Consider the following 18,456-nt stretch of genomic DNA (forward strand, 5'->3'; position numbering starts at 1 on the left):
GTTCCTTTAGAAAGAAAAAAAAAAGAAAAATTATTTGGAGACTTCCCTGGTGGTCCAATGGTTAAGATTCCATCTTTCAATGCAGCGGGGAGAGGATTCAATCCTGGTTGGGGAAGTCCAGTATGGACTTCCCAGTATGGCCAGTCCCAGTATGGCCAACTGTAAACAATAATAAATACTGTAAAAATAATAAATAAAATTTGTGTTTTAAAAATGCTCATTAAAAAATAAAATAAATTATTTCGAGACTATAAACAAGTGTGGAGATCAGCATAATCAACACCCATATACCCACCATCCAGCTTAATCAGATCTTAATATTTTGCTTTACTGTGCCCAGAAGTTTTCTTCTTTCTTCTTCATAAAACTTTAAAACACAAAACTGAAGCCCTCTGCATCCATCTTCCAGGACCACTGCCTTCTCACCTGCAGAGGCAGCCACTGCCCTGCATGTGGGTTCCTGAGTGTGTGGGTATTTTTTCCCGGGATCGTAGCAAATGTGTGTGGTGTAGTAGGAAGACTTCTCCTGCAGTTTGTTGTTAAATATAACCTCAGTGTTATGGTTTTGGGCATCTCATGTGGATACAGACAGCTCCAGAGCCATACTTTAATACTTTTTCATTTTGCAAAACTGAACCTCTACCCCCATTAGGCAACTTTATGCTTCTTTTTAGACTTAAAAAATTTTACTACAGAAAATTTCACACATATAAAAATAGACCAGACAGTTTAATGAACCCATGTGTCCTCAGCATCTGCTTCAACAATGATCAATTCTCGGCTAATCTTGTCTTATTTACATCCCTGCCCCCTCTCTCCCACCTACCCCACTCCTGATTGTTCGGAAGCAAACCCGAAACATCCTGTGCAAATATCTTAACTTGGGACTCTAAAAGGTGATGATTCTTTAGGATAATCACGGAACCTTTAACACACTTAAAGCTGTTGACAGTAGTTTGTGAATATCCTGTGGTCCAGGCGTGGTAAACGGCTCCTGTCTCTCCAGTCTCTTGTCTTGGGGTTCCCACACCTACTCTTCTCTCAAGCAACCTGCTCTTGGTCCTGGGGGATTCTCTCCAGCCTCAAAGGTGCTCACTCATCCCTGCCACGCCCACTAGTCCAGTCCTCTCCTCCTTGTTCCCACCCAAGAGATAAAGTGTTGATGTGATTTGGGTTCAAGAGTAAACACTGTTATTTTTATTTTATTTCAGTTCAGTTCAGTTCTGTCACTTAGTCATGTCCAACTCTTTGTGACCCCATGGACTGCAGCATGCCAGGCCTCCCTGTCCATCACCAACTCCCGGAGTTTACCCAAACTCACGTCCATTGAGTCGGTGATGCCATCCAACCATCTCATCCTCTGTCGTCCCCTTCTCCTCCCGCCCTCAATCTTTCCCAGCATCAGGGTCTTTTCCAGTGAGTCAGTTCTTCGCATCAGATGGCCAAAGTATTGGAGTTTCAGCTTCAACATCAATTATTTTATTTACTTTATGATTATCTTAATGTGTGTTGCTACGTTTTCCAAGGCCTAGGGCAGCAGGTGACACGTCTGTGAGCGGCAGGGGTGTCTTTGTGACTGGCGTGTCTCTGTGGGGTCACCGCCAGGGACAGTCACTGCTGCATCTGGTGAGAAACCAGTAGGCATGACACAGGGACATTCTCAGTCTCTCCTTCCTTTTTTGTCGTATTTTCTGGAATAGTTCCATAAAGAGGAAGTTCCATTTACAGAAGACATCTAATTGGAACTTGTTATTTTTTAAAGAAAAAAAGTCACTAAGACTTTATTTGAAGAGGGAGAGAGTGGCCTGTTCACAGGTGCTGCAACCCTGGAACTCTGGGTTCTCTGGAATTTTTGAAACCATTCCTGAAGTCTTACTGTGTGCTCTTAGTTCACAATCCTTTCTTGTTGTTCTATTGCTCCTGCCTTAAAAAATTTTTTTCTCTCATATTTCCTTCTTCTTCAGCTGGGTACTTCCTATTTCTATTCTTTTTAAAAAATATTTACTTACTTATTTTATTGACTTTTGGCCTCACTGGGTCTTTGTTGCTGCACGTGGGCTTTCTCTAGTTGTGACGTGCAGGCTTCTCACTGCAGTGGCTTCTCTTGTTGTGGAGCACAGGCTCCAGGGTGCACAGGTTCAGTAGTTGCGGTGCTCAGGCTTAATTGCTCCATAGCATATGGGATCTTAGTTCCCCAAGCAGGAATCGAACCCATGTCCCCTGCATTGGCAGGCAGGTTATTAAGGATTGGACTGGACCACCAGGGAAGACCTGCCTATTTCTCTTCTTTAGAAGAGTTTTAATAGTTACCACATGTAAAATTAAATGTTTCCTATCTGAGCACCAAAAAATTGATGCTTTCAAATTGTGATTCTGGAGAAGAGTCTTGAAAGTCCCTTGGACAGCAAGGAGATCAAACCAGTCAATCCTAAAGGAAATCAACTCTGGATATTCATTGAAAGGACTGATGTTGAAGCTGAAGCTCCAGTACTTTGGCCACCTGATGTGAAGAGCCGACACATTGGAAAAGACCCTGATGCTGGGAAAGATTGAGGGCAGGAGAAGTGGGTAACAGAGGATGAGATGGTTGGATGGCATCACTGACTCAATGGATGTGAGTTTGAGCAAGCTCTGGGAGATGGTGAAGGACAGGGAAGCCTGTTGTGCTTCAGTCCGTGCATTCACAAAGAGTCGGATATGATTTAGCAACTGAACTACAAATCACAATGTATTATTAAAATTAAATATTAAATTAAAATATTAAAGTTAAATGTTTCCTATCATTAGTTTAAAATCAACAGTTACTTAGGCTTAATAATTTTTACTTATTTCTTTGGTTACTGTTGCCCCCACACCCACCCTTCTATTTCTCTTGGATTTCTTCATCTCTCTGTCTTTGAGATTGCATCTTCCAAACAGAGTTAAGGGTGGTTTATGTATGTGAGACTTGGTTCATCTGAAGACTCTGCTTTCTGTTTCTTTAGGGATGTAATCAGTCCGTGTCTCCTCTCCTCCTCTCTTCCTCCTCATCCTAATCCTCCCCTTCCTCCTGTATGCTCTGTCTCTCTGAATCTGTACTGTTTTCTATCATTAACATTCTGTGATAACATCATATGTTACCCAGTTTGGGGACCTTTTTCCTTCCTCCCAAGCCAAGCAGCAGCCCCTTCATCTGGATTCTCTCTCTCTTTGTCTTGGATCTGGAGCTTTTTCCCTGTTGATCGAGTCTCTCCCCTCTTGTTCTCACCTGGAACTCCTCTGTCCTCTGCCCTGTTCCTTTGTCCCCCCAGTTGATCCCACAGCCTGCCCACTGATTTGCTCTCCACCTTCTCAATTCTGCCATTTGGGCCCTGTGATGCTTTTCCATTTCTGTGATACAAGTTAGGATCCTCTGTGCCTGTCTGCTGCTTCTTTGGTAGGTGTGCGCAGTCTGCAGGCTCTCCCTTCCAGGAGTGCAAATTCCTGAGCCCTGCCCTCCAGGGTTCCCCATCCCCTGAGGGCACAGGTGGTGCTGCCAGGGGCCCTGCTCCCGCTCCATCTGACCCCACCCTGTTCCGCTTCCTGCCCTGAGCAAGTATAATGGACGTCTCCTGTGGTTGTTCCTCTGACAGCCCTCAGGCTGGAGCTGTGTAGGCAAAGGGGCCGGGGCTGGATGATGGGCCCCATGTGGTGTAATCAACCACATGTAACTACTTCCTCCAAGTTGCTGACTTAGAACAGGAAGCATCGCGCCTTCACCAGTGGGGTCTCCAGTGGCCAGTGTCTTCCCAGACCCGCGAAGCACCAGCCTGGTGAAGAGCAGAGCCGAAGCCCCTGCCAGTTCAGCCGGGACGTCCCTGCCGAGGTCTCCAGGGCATCCAGTGGGTGAGTGGACAGAGGCTCCTCTGCGCCCGGGCTAGCTTCTCTGAAGGGGAACTGCTCAGCCTTGAGGCCCTGGCTGCTGTCTTTCCCAAGGGAAGCAGCTCCGAGGAGCCCAGGCTGTGGGGGCCCTGGTGGCCCCTGTTGTCCGCTCCAGGCCCCTTGAGCTGAGACCCCGCAAGAAGAAGTGCTGAGCCCACTGCTGCAGAGCTACTGGCTGCTGGGAGGCATGTAACCAAGGGGATGGGACCAGCATGGCGGAAGGATGTGCTCAGACCTCAGCCTCGGCCCCGCCGTGGGAGTCTCTCAGCAAGGCCCAGGCACTTGCTGAGCCCCCGATGTGGGGGCCATGAGGCCCCACGAGCCAGAAGGAGGCTGGAGGCAGACCAGGCCCCTCTGGGGGGTATGGGGTCGGTGCGGCCAGGCTCTGCAGGAGGGTTCCTGGGCCTCCCCCTCCTCACCCTGCCCTGTGCCTTCTTCTTCCTGCCCTGGCGTGTCCCCATCCTCTGTTCATGCTTCCATGGTTGGCCGGGCAGGTCTGTTCTCCAGCAGAGCCCCTCCGTGTGTGTGGGGGTGGGGGGTACCTCTGAGTAGGTATGTGTCTGTGTGTCCACGGTGTGTTTTGTGTGTGTGTCTGTGGGTATATGTGTGTCCACAGTACTTTGTGTGTGTCTGCGTGTGTGTGGTACCTCTGAGTGTGTGTGTGTCTCTATGTGTATCCAGGTGCATTGTGTGTGTGTCTGTGTGTGTTTGTGTCTCTGTGTGTGTCCACGGTGCATTGTGTGTGTCTGTGTATGTTTGTATCTGTGTGTGTTCGTGTCTATGTGTGTGTCTGTGTATGTGTCTGTGTATCTGTGTGTGTGTCTTTGTGTGACTGTGTGTCTGAGTGTCCATGGTACATTGTGTGTGTGTGTGTCTGTGTGTGTGTCTCTGTGTGCATCTGTGTCTGTGTGTGTGTCTGTGTGTCTATGTCTGTGTGTGTGTCCATGGTACATTCTGTGTGTCTGTGTGTATGTCCACCATGCATTGTGTGTTTGTATCTGTGTGTGTTCGTGTCTATGTGTGTGTCTGTGTATGTGTCTGTGTGTCTGTATGTGTGTCTGTGTATGTTTCTGTGTGTCTGTGTGTGTGTGACTGTGTGTCTGTGTGTCTATGTGTGTATCTCTGTGTGTGTCTGTATCTGTGTGTGTTCATGTCTATGTGAGTGTCTCTGTGTGTGTCTGTGTGTGTCTGTGTGTCTCTGTGTGTGTGTATGTCCACCATGCACTGTGTGTTTGTGTCTGTGTGTGTGTGACTGTGTGTGTCTGGGTGTCTGTGGTACATTGTGTGTGTCTGTGTGTGTATGTTTGTATCTGTGTGAGTTTGTGTCTATGTGTGTGTTTGTGTGTGTGTGTATCTGTGTGTCTGTGTGTGTGTGTATGTCCACCACGCATTGTGTGTGTGTGTGTCTGTTTCTTTGTGTGACTGTGTGTCTGGGTGTCCGTGGTACATTGTGTGTGTGTGTGTCTATGTGTGTGTCTGTGTGTGTATCTGTGTGTCTATGTATGTGTGTATGTCCACCATGCATTGTGTCTTTGTGTGTCTGTGTCTTTGTGTGACTGTGTGTCTGGGTGTCCATGGCACATTGTGTGTGTGTGTGTCTGTATGTGTGTGTATGTCCACCATGCATTGTGTCTTTGTGTGTCTGTGTGTGGGTGTCTGTGTGTCTGGGTGTCTGTGTGTGTGTGTCTGGGTGTCTGGGTGTCCATGCTACATTGTGTGTCTGTGTGTGTGTGTGTCTGTGTGTGTGTGTCCACGGTACATCGTGTTGAAGGCAGGTCTGCGTTTTCCCCCAGGGTCCAGAAGGCTCATGAGTTCTGGCCTAGCGATGTGAAAATGCAGGGAGACAGTTAAGTTTTAGGGGTCATTAGGTGTGTGACCTAAATCTCCCACAACCAGGCCCTTGGAGGCCTGTCCCCCTGGGAGAGGGGACTCTTGACTGCCCTGGGATTTGTCCCGACGGGGCTAAATCGAGGTATTTCCTGGGGGCTCAGCTGGCCTCGGGTTTCTCAGCTGAAATCCGCATGAACTTGCCTGCCCACAGCTGTCGGCTTAGGCCGAGCCAGTGCAGCCCCGGGGCAGGTCACAGTCAGCTCCTGGAGGTTTCTGAGGGGAGATACCCCAGGCAATCAGGGGCCTCTCAGAAGCTCAGCAGAGGGGGCACCGCTGTTCAGGGGATGGGAGAGGCCCCCCCACACACTGGCCGGACGGGTGGGGGACAGGCTGGCTGCTTGGCCTCCCATCTGTGAAATGGGCCAGTAGTTTACACTCCAGCTGACTATCTCATTGAATTGTGATTCAAAAATCACTTCCCTGGGAGGTGGCGATGTGGGCCTGTGGGCAAGGCTGGCCTGTGTCCCTAGGGCCCCGCAGGTTCAGCTCAGAGCCACGTCTGGCTGGTTACTGGACTGTGACGAGGTCTTCACCCCGTGGGCGGGGCAGCGTGGAGCCCAAGGTGGCCCCGCATGGCTCTGGCCCCGCTGCTCTGGAAGGCGTGTGGGGCGGGGCCCAGTAGCCTGCACCCCGTCACTGCGCCTGTCCCTCTGTCCCTCTGGAGCCAACATCACGGGGGCAGCTACCAGGAGCTAGTGACTGTGCCCCCGTGGGCGGCAGGGCCAGCTGAGAATGCCAGTTCTGGGAACAGTGAAGTCCCAGTGACACCACAGGTGGGCGGGGCTGCAATACTAATGTAGTCCTTGTCCATTTCCCTTTTCCCCAAAAAGGACCTAAAATGGGCTGTGGGTTCTGTCGTCATCTCACCCAATCCCACCTGAGCCAGGAGCTGAGGTCTGAAGGAGGCGCCCCCCAAACCCCCTGCCCCTACTGAGCAAGTGGCCAACGGGGTGGGGGCCAAGCCCCAGGGGCCCTGGGGGGCCGAGACCCCACCTGTCCCAGCTGTGCTGCCACCTGTCACCCGCCTGGCCTCTGGGGGCCTGTCCCTGGACATGGGGTCATGGTCAGGCTGATGGAGTCCATGTCCAGCTACCGCAGTGGGCAGGGAACCTGGGCTGTTCAGAAAGAGCTATGTCCCCCGCCTTCCCCTCCCCCACCTCCCCTACCTCTCCCTCCCCCACCTTCCCCCACTCACCCCCCGACCCTGGGCAGGGCAGGCTGTGCAGAGGGCAGCCCTAGGGCGGGCCTGGGGTTTCCAATCGCTCCCACCACTGGTGAGTGGGCATCTTGGTGACGCAGCAGGTGCAATCAAGTCCCCAAGCTGCCAGTCTGTGACCTGGGCAGGCCTTCCTGCTTGTTCCAGGGACCACCCCCCCCGCCCCCCGCAATAGCCAGGTCTGTCCAGGCTGCTCACCATCCCAGCAGTCGAGCAGCAGGGCTGAGGATGCCAGGAAGCCAGCAGACCCAAGCTTCCACATGAGCCCTGGCATGATCCCTGTTCAGCATGGCACCCCATGAGGCCAGGTCTGCAACCATGCATATGGACTCGGGGCTGGAGTGCCACCACTGCAGGGCTCTGCTGGGGGCAGAGAGATGTGGGAGCCAGGCACCCTTGCTGCTTCTGAAACACACAGAGCAGGAAGGCATAGCTGTGCCCACCTACCTGGAAGTGGTGTCAAAAATTGCCTCCAGCAGCTTCCCTGAAACCGGGGTGCTTCTCCTGGGAGCTATGAAGTGTGGGCTCCGCAGAGAGACAGAGCCAATGGGACATGTGCTCGTGTTTGCGTGTATATGTACAGACAGGTTGATTTGGTGGAGCTGACCTGTGAAACTATGGAGGCTGGCAGACCGCAAGTCTGCAGGACAGGCTGGAGAACCCGCAGAGACCTGATGCTACAGCTGGAGTTCCAGGCCGTCCAGAGGCAGAGGTCTCTCCTCCTGGGGGACACCGTCTTTCCTTTAAGGCCTTCAACTGGTGGGATGAGGCCCAACCACAGCATTGAGGGCAATCTGCTTTACCCAGAGTCCACTGATTCAATGTTGACTCCATCTAAGAGACATCTTTGCAGCCACATTCAGAGCAGAGTTTGAGCAAACATCTGGGTCCTTGGGCCCGTGGACTTGGCACGTGAGACTCATGCTTACAGCGCCCCTGGCTCTCTGTGACTGGGAGGAAACCAAGGTCCAAAAGGGGAAGTCACTGTGACCTGTCCACAGTCACTTGGCACTGGGCATAGACTTGGGCATGTCAACCCTGGGGTCAGGCTGATGGGGGCCCCAGGCCTGGCGTCTGTCCTGGCTGTGGGGCTTAGGGACCCTCAGAGCCACCGTCCCCACCCCTGGGAGAACTGGAGCAGGTCTGGCTCCCCACCCCTAGGAATGAGAGCAGGTCTGGTCCCCCACTCCTGGGAATGGAAGCAGGTCTGGTTCCCGCACCTCTGGGAATGGGGAGCAGGTCTGGTTCCCCCACCCCTAGAAATGGGAGCAGGTCTGGTTCCCCCACCTCTGGGAATGGATAGTAGGTCTGGCCCCCCACCCCTGGGAATGGGAGCAGGTCTGGTTCCCGCACCTCTGGGAATGGGTAGTAGGTCTGGCCCCCCATCCCTAGGAATGGGAGCAGGTCTGGCCTCCCCACGCTAGGGAGCTGCTGGTGAATCAAGGCTGTGGGTGTCAGTGGCAGCCAGGCCCGCAGGGAGGCTGCTGTGGGCATCACCCAGCCCTGGTCCTCTGGGACCTGGGGTCCTGGGTGGCTGTCCAGGCAGGGACCATGCCCGCTGCCTGAGGCTCCCCCTGAGGACTGGCCGGGTCTGCCGTGGTCAGGTCGCTGTGGCCCAGGCCTTCATGGCCTCCACCTTCTGCCCAGGGGTCACCACAGAGCACACAATATGGGGTCAGATTCCTGGGTGCTCAGAACTGGCCAGCCTGCGATGCAGAGACCTTCACACCCATGCGGTCTGATTCCACCACTCTGAAAGCTTTCAGGGGAGGGTCATCTGGGGGAGTTGTGCCCTGGGCTGTAGCTAGGAGTAGCTGGAAGTGTTCCCTGGCTGGATGAGGAGTAAAGTCAGGGACTGAGGCCAGCCTCCTTGAGGGGCGAGACCTCAGTGGGGCCAGGGTTCCTGCCTGAGGGGCCTCCCCAAACATGGGGCATGCATCCTCTTCCAATGCTCCAAGGGCTGGGACACACAGAAAGAAAGCTTAGTGGGACCAGTGCTTCCACCAATCTATTTTTTTACTTTGTAAACATGTTTATTTATATATGGTTACAAAAGACAAAAAGTAAACACTTTATAATTAGTTGTGAGTTGGAACCATTCAACAGTGTTCTGGAGGCCCTTGTTGAATACCTAGTGATGAAAATCCACCAATTCGTTTTTTTTTTTTTTTAATATTTATTTTTATTTTGCCATGCCAGTTCTTAGTTGAGGCAAGCAAACTCTTAGTTGTGGCATGTGGGGTCTAGTTTCCTGACCAGGGATTGAACCCGGGCCCCCTGCATTGGGAGCACAGATTCTTAGCCACTGGACCACCAGGGAAGTCCCCAATTTGTTTTATAAACAGCATGGATGTAGCTGTGCATTGGCTTTGCAGTGGTGAGGGTTTCAGGGTGATGGGAGTTTGGGGGAGGGACAGGGGTGTGGCGTGCCACAAGGCCTTGGCAGAAGTCAAAATTCTAGGATTGAGAACAGTGCCAGAGACCAGACAGGTAGCACTTGTTCTGAGAATGAGTGAATGAGTGACCGAGTTGGGAGCCGGCATCCCAGCAGAGAGTCACTTGCCCTCAGTCTGTGGACTGAGGACTGCCCTCTGTCCTCACTGGGGACAGAAAAACTGACCACTTTGGGAATCCAGAGACATTTCAAAGCAATGCATCGACCACCATGGAACTGAAATTTTCTTAAATGTGTGAATTTTTTAAAATCAGTTTATATGTTTATTGTAGAAGTTTTGAAAAATACAAACCGGGATAATGAAAAAAATTAAAAACACTTACAGTGCTACCATCCAGCAGAAACAGGGCCTAGTTTGGTTATTTTTCACTTACTTTTTTTTCACACAGCTACATTTTATTGAAAAAATTGAACTGGACTCACCGTTCACACATTTTCACGCTGTGTAGGTCTAACTCGTGAGTATCACAGTTGTTAAAAACAGTGTCCAGTTTGATAACTAGACCAAGAATCTAGGTATTTTGATTAGAATACCTGATTATCATCCAGAGCAGCCTTTTCAAATGTTTGATAACAAGTTTCATTCTTTTTTTTTTTAAATAAAAAAGGTATTTTATTGGCTTATATATTGGAAAAAAAACACTGACAAATGACATCTAGAATCGCTGGATCTAGAACATCAATGACCTATCCATTGTTTTCTCTAAGGCAGTGTCTCGCCTAATGACAAGAGGGCTCCCAGGAACATATTCCATGCAACCAGTTCAATAATTCCAGTAGGATACAGTAAAGTTTGTATTTCTAATAGTTCTAGTGAAAGTTCAAAGTTTCCATCTTACTGGCACTGATCGAAGGTGATTGACCAGATCTAGGTCATGAGCCTATTCTTGAAGCTGTAAGTGGATTCAGTCCCTCCTGAATATCATAAGCCAACAATAGGGGTGGATAGCTTCTGAAAGGAAAATTGGGTTGCTGGTAAAAGAAGATGAGATGTGGATGATGGTCTCGCAGAGCCAGAAAGGCCTGCTATAGAGTCGAAGTGGACTTCCAAGCCCATAAATGTGGCCAGTAGAATTACTTGGCATATCTGGAAAGGCCTATGTGTAAGACATTTTCTACTAATTGCCACAACATCATTGCTTAGTGGCAAGCGGTGTCTTTGCCATCAATTAAATCCTAATACCACTAAGCAGAAATTAAAGAGCTTTAATGGGATCTTAGACCTATTGATGAATGCCCAGGACAGTAGCTCATGCTGTTGATGTGTGGAATCAAATATCTTTACCCACTGGGGATGTCATCATTTAAATGGCCCTATTGATTTTAGGTTTTGGCAGGGCTTCTTTGACCCTGGAAAGCTTCAAGTTGCCTGAGGGGACATCACCTAAGATGTAACTCCATATTATGTAGTCCTGAATTGGACCCAAACTAACATCATCATCTGTCCTAGGGTGGTCTGGCCTAGACAGGGTGTCTGGAAACAGTAGAGCAATTCATTTTATGTTTTATGTTTATTGATGGATTCATTTGGAAAAGCTGCTTCTAGGCATTGAACACATTGTAGTCGTGTAAGAAGGACTGATTGTTTGGAAAATGTTTAATTATTGTATTGACATTTTAAAAATCTTCAGCTTTATTGAGGTACAATTAACACATGAAATTGTAATATATTTAAAGCATACAACATGATGATTTGCTATATGTATATGTTGTGAAAGAATTCTCACCATCAAGAATGAACACATCCATCACACCTCACATATTTATCTTTTTTTTTAATGAGAATACTTAAGTTCTGTTCTCTTAGCAAGTGAGCTAGTTTGAATCATTTATAATACAGTTTTATCAACTATAATCACCATGTTATACACTGGATCCTCAGGCACAAGTTTCATTTCTTTTCTTCTGAATTTTGTTTTTACAAGAGACTTTTCTATGGGGTATTTGCCTTTTTGCTTTCATTCCTGAGATTTCCTTAGACACAAAAATTACCATTCGCCTTCTGCATGAGACAAATACTGAATGTTTTCATCTACTCAATTTTTTTCTACAAACTTTGTTTTTAGAGTCAGTCTTCTTTTTTATTTAATCTTTTGAAGTGTAGTTGATTTACACTGTTTAAGGTGCACAGCAAGTTGATTTGTTTATATATATATTAATATGTGTACACATCCTTTTTCAGTTTCTTTTCTATTATGCGTGCGTGCTAAGTTGCTTCAGCCATGTCCAACCCTGTGCAACCCTGTGGACCTTAGCTTGCCAGGCTTCTCTGTCCATGGGGTTCTCCAGGCTACAATCCTGGAGAGGGTTGCCATTTCCTTCTTCCCGTTATAGGTTATAGGTTATTACAGACACTGATTATGGTTCCCTTCCCTGTGCTCTACAGTGGGTCCTTGTTATTTATCTATTTTATATATAGTAGTGTGTAGATGTTGATCCCAAACTCCTAATTTATCCTTTCCCACTCTCTCCCCTTTGGTAACCAGACGTTTGTTTTCTATGTCTGTGAATATGTTTCTGTTTTGTAAATTAATTCATTTGTACCAATTTTCAGATTCTACATAGAAGCGATACGATACAGTTTCATATCATTTGTCTTTCTCTTTTTGACTTACTTCACTCAAATGACAATCTCTAGGTCTATCCACATTGCTGCAAATGGCATTATATCATCCTTTTTACAGCTGAGTAATGTTCAGTCACTCAGTTGGGTCTGATTCTTTGTGACCCCATGGACTGCAGCACAACAGGCTTCCATGCCTTCACCATCTCCCGGAGCTTGCTCAAACTCATGTTCAGTGAGTCAGTGATGCCATCCAACCGTCTCATCCTCTGTCATCCCCTTCCCTTCCTGCCTTCTATCTTTCTCAGCGTCAGGGTCTTTTCTAATGAGTCAGTTCTTTGCGTTAGATGGCCAAAGTATTGTAGCTCCAGCTTCAGCATCAGTCCTTCCAATGAATATTCAGGATTGATTTCCTTTAGGATTGACTAGTTTGATCTCCTTGCAGTCCAAGGGACTCTCAAGAGTGTTCTCCAATACCACAGTTCAAAAGCATCATTTCTTCAGCTCTCAGCCTTCTTGATGGTCCAACTCTCACATGCATACATGAATACTGGAAAAACCATAGCTTTGACCATATGGACCTTTGTTGGCAAAGTAATGTCTCTGCTTTTTAATGTGCTGTCTAGGTTGGTCATAGCTTTTCTTCCAAGAACATTTGTCTTTTAATTTCATGGCTGCAGTCACCATTTGCAGTGATTTTGGAGCCCCCAAAAAATAAAGTCTGTCACTGTTTCTATTGTTTCCCCATCTATATGCCATGAAGTGATGGGACCAGATACCATGATCTTAGTTTTTTGAATGGTGTTTTAAGCCAGCTTTTTTACTCTCCTCTTTCACCTTCATCAAGAGGCTCTTTAGTTCCTCTTCACTTTCTGCATAAGGGTGGTATCAACTGCATATCCGAGGTCATTGACATTTCTCCAGGCAATCTTTTCTCCTGGCTGAGTAATATTCCATCGTATATATGTACCAAATCTTCTTTATCCATTCCTCTATTGATGGACATTTACGTTGCTTCCATGTCCTGGCTACTGTAAACAGCACTGTAATAAACAATTGGGATGTGTCTTTTCAAATTAGGGTTTTCATCTTAGAGTCTATCTCCTTAACAGTTTCTCCCTTAGTTTTTATGCTCAGCATCCTTACTCTGAAATACAGAGTCTCTCATTCCTTTAATCATTTCATTTCCTGCACCTGGGTTGACCTGGCCCGGGATGTGAAGGGGGCACGTCTCCCCAGGAACGTGCTCTGCCCTGCACCTTCCAAGGCCAGAGTCCTGCCGCTCACTTCTCTCTCCTGGCTGCTGATCTGAGGGCCAGGACAGCACCGACTCTGTCCCAAAGCTTTCTAGATGAGTTTCAGCTGGCCACTGCCCAGCTGGCAGCCGCCATGCCCCTTCCCTTTCTAAGCTCCCTGGCAACTGCCACACACACTCTCTTTCAGATGACCTGGATGGCTTTTTCCAAAGAAACGGGTGGGTTTCAGTGTCTTTATCAATTTTAGCTTTTGTGTTTGTCATCAGACTCTCCAGCTTCTTCTGTTGTCTGTTTCCAACCTCCCTGACCTTGCTTCCCGAGCCCTTGGCTCTCGCTCTCCCCTCGCGCTCTCTGTCCTGCAGGTGTCTGTGATGACTCACTTCACTCCTTCTCATCCAGCACAAAGCCACCTAGGCCCTTGGGCGTCTGTCTCCGCGGGGACAGAGGTTGTCACCGTGTGGATCTGTGAATACTGTCCTCTCTCCTTTCTGACGTGTCTGTAAACATTAAACTTGATTTCCTCTTGGACTTAAGCGATATTGAGCAGAGCGCCTTAAAGGTTCCAATTAGCAAGTGCGTGTTGGGGGGCATCAATTTGTTTTTCCATTTGGCCAGAAACCATGGCCCTTAAAATTTCTGCCACGGACAGTGAACTGAGCAGTGGTGAACGTGTGTGGTGGATTTTCACGGGCCTGAGAATGTGTGAGACTGGAGAATCGGTGGATTGTTTCTTCCTCGGTTCCCTCTTCCATGGTCTGTCTGAAACTCTACATCCTGGAGTGGGGGTGGGGGTTCCAGCCTCTGCTGCAACCAGCTTCTGTCCAATTCTTTCTTTTCTCTACATAAAGCAGACACAGCTAACTCTTAACTTTGTCTTTTTGGTTTAAAAGGTTGATACCTGTTTAAAGGTTGATGCAAACACTTTTTCTACGTGAAAGAGGCTTGAATCCTCACCTCCCAGGATGAATTCTGGACTCTGCCTTCTCCTCTTGTAACCTCCTCCCCAGAACACTTCTGTTCCTCGTCACTTACTGGCCATGCCTCCGGGTTTATGGCCTGACCTTGGTCAAAGGCAGGCTCTGATGGCAGTCAGAGGGGCCTCATCTGGGGGTCTGCACTTTGGCAGAGCCTTTGTCTTTGACGGGAAGCTGATCTAACATCAGCTCACCCTGCTTCGGATGTGGGCGTCTCACTGCCTCTTGCTCAAACTTTTCTTCGTGTTTCCTCTTTTTCTTGTCTTTTACCAAATGTGAACTATGGGGTGTTGTGGCGTGTGTGGGGTTTAAAAGGAAGAGATTCAGTTTTTCTTCTGAGTCTCGGTCCCTGAAGCTCAGAGCTCTGTCCACTGTGAAGGGTGATCCTCAGGGCGCCCAGGGTCTCCGGATGAACCACTTCCTATGGTGGTACTCAGTTGCGCCAGCGCCCCCCTGCTAGGCAGGGTCAAGCTCAAGGGTGACTGATGCAAAATCCTTGCCGGTGGCAGTGGGTTGGGGGTTGGTGGTGGGGTTGGGGTGGCCTTGGGTTTCTGAACCTGCCTGGACTTGGGGTTTTGCACCTCGAGTCCTGGTGCTGGGCTGCCCTTTGATCTGAGGAGCGTGCGGTGCAGCCTGTGGGCTGGCACATCATCAGGGAGGCCCTGCAGACCTGGGCTCGGGTGGCCAGCTGGAGCGCTCTCCTCCTTGCTCTTGCAGCTGTCCCAGCTGAGTCAGCACCCCAAGTACATGAGGGCTCTTCAAGCTGGTCCAGGCCCCTCCAGGCACACAGAGAGATGAGGCCGAGTGTGTCGCTGGGGGACCCGGACTGACACTGACCTGAGCCATCGGCACCCAGAGGGGCCCTGGTCTGCAAAGTCCTATGATGCTGGTTTCAGGCATCAAGGCTCTGATAGCCAGTCCTGGCTGCAGGGCGCAGGTGCTGTGACCTCTGCCTGCAGCTGAGAGCAGGGCTGGCTGCAGGCCCTGCCTCTGCCTGCTCCTGGCTGGCCACCCTCAGCTCCCAGAGCTGCCGTGTGTCCAGGTGTCCTGTCCCTGAGGGGCTGTGGACACCGGGGCCAGGATGGAACCGTTGGCAGTGGCTCTCCCAATGCTTGAGTGGGGACGACACTTTGTGGGGACAGACCCCTCCCACTAGCTTCCTGCCGTCAAGGTCAGGGCCTGTGCAGTTGTCTTGCCTAACCGAGGTGCACTCCCTTCCCTCCAGGTGGCAGGGGCTCCAGGGGCACCCCTCCAGCTGTGATTGGCTCCCCTCCCCCCGCCCCGCCATCCCCCCTGTGTGGGAGGGGCTCCAGCTGTGAGCAGCACATTCTGCAGCCTGGTGCTGAGGGGCCTTAGCTTCCCCAGGCCAGGAGGGGGTTCCCTGCCAGCTGTCGTGACCCTCTGGGGTTCCATCTGTGGCCACAGGAGCAAGCGTGGAGAGCTGAGGTTATAGCCTCCCTGCCGGGCCGCATGCATGGTTGTGGCACTTGGGGTGGGGGGTTCCCCTCCTCTACTTGGAGCCACTTCTGGCTCAGATGTGGGGTGCTCTCCTGAGGCCACCTGGATCTGGCAATGCCCTGGTCAGCTGAGGTCATGGGCACACATGGGCCCCACAGGCCACCGGGCTACGGAACCTGAAGGGACCAGGAGAACTCTGCGGCAACTCCGGGCTTCCACAAATGGGTGGGCGTGCAGTGAACCAAAACCTTCCTCAGCTCTGCTCTGTGACCCTGGAAGCCAGAGCAGGGCATGAGTTCTGCTTTTGACCTGAACAGGAAGGATCCACGGTTGCATTTTGACACTTCTAGCTCCTGACTGTAACCTTGGCAGGGACCAGGGAGCAACGTCACCTCCGAAAAGACAGCAGGGGGAGGCTGGGTGGAATTCAAAAGGACTGGGACTTCCCAGGGGCGCCCTGGGGTCCTCTTCCTCCCAGAGCCCCTGGTACACATGCAGAGGTTATGCGAGAGCAGAGGCTAGGGCATGACCCACCCCCAGGGGCACTCAGGGCCCACAGGCCACAGCAGGGGCCACAACAGGGGCCACAGCAGGGACCATGTGGCCCGCCACACAAGCACACCTTGGGCCGGAGCCTCTGCAGGCCCAGATCTGGGACCCCGAGGCCACCGTGCTGGCCAACACCATCAGCGGTGCACTGGGCAAGGTATTCAGGGCGAGCCTGTTCATCTTGGTTTGGTCTTGGTTTTTGATAAAACACACCCACTTCCTGTCTGCTGCCTCTGGTTTGCTGGCTTCTCAGCACCCTCTCCACTCTCTTGGTATCAGATTAAAAGGTCGTAGACCTATAGGTTTCTCAGACCTGGGGGCTCACGTGCCCAGGAAGCCCTGCCATCCCTCCTGGAAGCTGAGCTGGAGGAGGTCTGTCACTTTGGGCCAGACCTGGATCCTTGGGGCACTTCCAGGGAGGGGGTGGGTGGCATCTCCCTGAGAGCAGGGCCGGCTGGCTGGGTCCTGCGCAGCAGGCAGTGGATTTGAAGGTGCTGCGTCCACCTCCAAGACCCAGCGCCAGAACCAGCATACCAGCCTCCCGCCCCGCCCCCACCATCTTGCCTCGGGAGCATCAGGACCATCATTGATGACCCAACTCCCCATCCATGCCTCACTCCAGGTGCTGGGTTTTTCAGGACAGCAGGTGCGGAATAAGAAAAATGCAATAGTAGTGGCCTACAGCTGGTGGCCTCAGGTAAGGCAGGTGACGGCTCTGCAGGACTGTGTGCTGGCCACCAGCCCAAGCTCACGTGCCCGATGCACAGTGAGGTCAAACAAACCAAAATACCTTGGAGCAGTGAAAAGTTTACTGCAGGGCCGAGCAAAGAGACTGTGGCTCAGGCCCCAAAATCCCCGAGCGCCTCGAAGATTTCGACAAAGCATTTTTAAAGGCAAAAGGAGGGAGGGGGCTTAGCAGGGTATGCGATCAGTCCGTGTGCAGTTCTCTGATTGGTTGATGATGAGGTAATGGGGCCGGATCACAGGGGTTAACATTATCAGTCCTCAGGATCCAGTAGGTCTGGGGGCCTGGCGTTCATGGTCATCATTCAGTCAGCTTCTTCCGTTTGGTGGGGATTTTAGCATCTGTAAAACAACCTAGGAAATGTGTCTCAGGGACTGTTATCTAGGTACTTCAGGGATAAACTAAAGCTTCTGTGACTGCCACATGGCTGAATTACTGTTTAAATTCTTACCAGTTCTCCCGGCTCAACTGCTGTTCCTGTCACTGCACATTCACATCCTTTGGATCATTAATTCTCCTGCCAGGTTCTGTGACTCAGGGGAGGCCTGGGAGACCACAGCTTCTCTGTAAACAAGAGGCAGGCAGAGGATGGGGTGGGCAGGGTCTGCCCAGTCACACTTGCTCGCCCTGGGGGCAGGCGTCCAGCAGGCAGGCAGCACAGTCCTGGTGCTGCAGAAGCTGAGTTCGCTTCTCTCCAAATCCTGCTTCTGCCTCCTGCTAGGAGGCCTGGGCACACCAACTCTCTGCTCCAAGCTCAGCTCAATTCGCTGGGGACTCAGGGCCAGAAAGGGCACACAGGGCCCTGACCCAGAGCATGCCACCCCTCGGGCACACCTGTGTGTGTGTGTGTGTGTGTGTGCGCGTGTGTGTCGCTGGCAGGAGGCCCACTCCCTGCTCATTCTTGGAGGTCCAGATGGCTCAGCGGAGTGCAGCACACGTGACCAGCTCAGGCCTCCTCCCCTGCTGGTCGCATAGCCTGGGTGAGGGGGTCGGGGAGGCTGACCTGTGCCGGCCCCACCCCAGCCCTGAGCACCCCTCGGCAGCAGGGACCCGGCCTCCCAGCTCTGCGTCTCCAGGCCCAGAGTCTGGGGTCTGAGGCTGTGTCACTGCCCCTTCCCTCCACAGGACATGCTGCGCCAGTGCCCCCAGCTGCTGCTCCTAGTGGGCCTGCTAGCCCTCCAGTCTGGTGAGTCCCAGGGGGGCAGCTCCTCCCAGGCAGAGTGGGACCCACCCTTGCACCCTCCTGGACAGGGGCTCAGGAAGGGCCCTGCTCTGCCCCTCTCCTGCCCCTCTACCTGGGGCTGACCTGGGGCCCACCCTCCTGAAGACAGCATCCCGTGGGCCCTGGTTTCCTCCCTGCTTCCTGGTCCTCCCATTGGCCCCACTTCTCCACCACCCCTGCCTGCGGGCTTGGTCATCCATTCACAGCCCCCAGCCCCTCATCGCTGCC

General features: G+C 51.2%; 1 protein-coding gene across 1 annotated transcript in view; it reads left to right on the forward strand.

The window, feature by feature from the left end:
• The first annotated feature begins 3,611 nt into the window (after positions 1-3,611).
• Positions 3,612-18,456, forward strand: part of ITGB2 (integrin subunit beta 2) — a 31,118-nt gene continuing 16,273 nt past the window's right edge. The window contains exons 1-2 of the mRNA XM_061167446.1: positions 3,612-3,864; positions 18,132-18,192. Coding sequence (XP_061023429.1) covers positions 18,135-18,192 — 58 coding nt within the window. The 5' untranslated portion in view covers positions 3,612-3,864; positions 18,132-18,134. The remainder of the gene's footprint in view (positions 3,865-18,131; positions 18,193-18,456) is intronic.

This window comes from Dama dama, chromosome 19 (genome assembly GCF_033118175.1).
Source record: "Dama dama isolate Ldn47 chromosome 19, ASM3311817v1, whole genome shotgun sequence".
In the NCBI taxonomy this organism is placed as follows: Eukaryota; Metazoa; Chordata; class Mammalia; order Artiodactyla; family Cervidae; genus Dama; species Dama dama.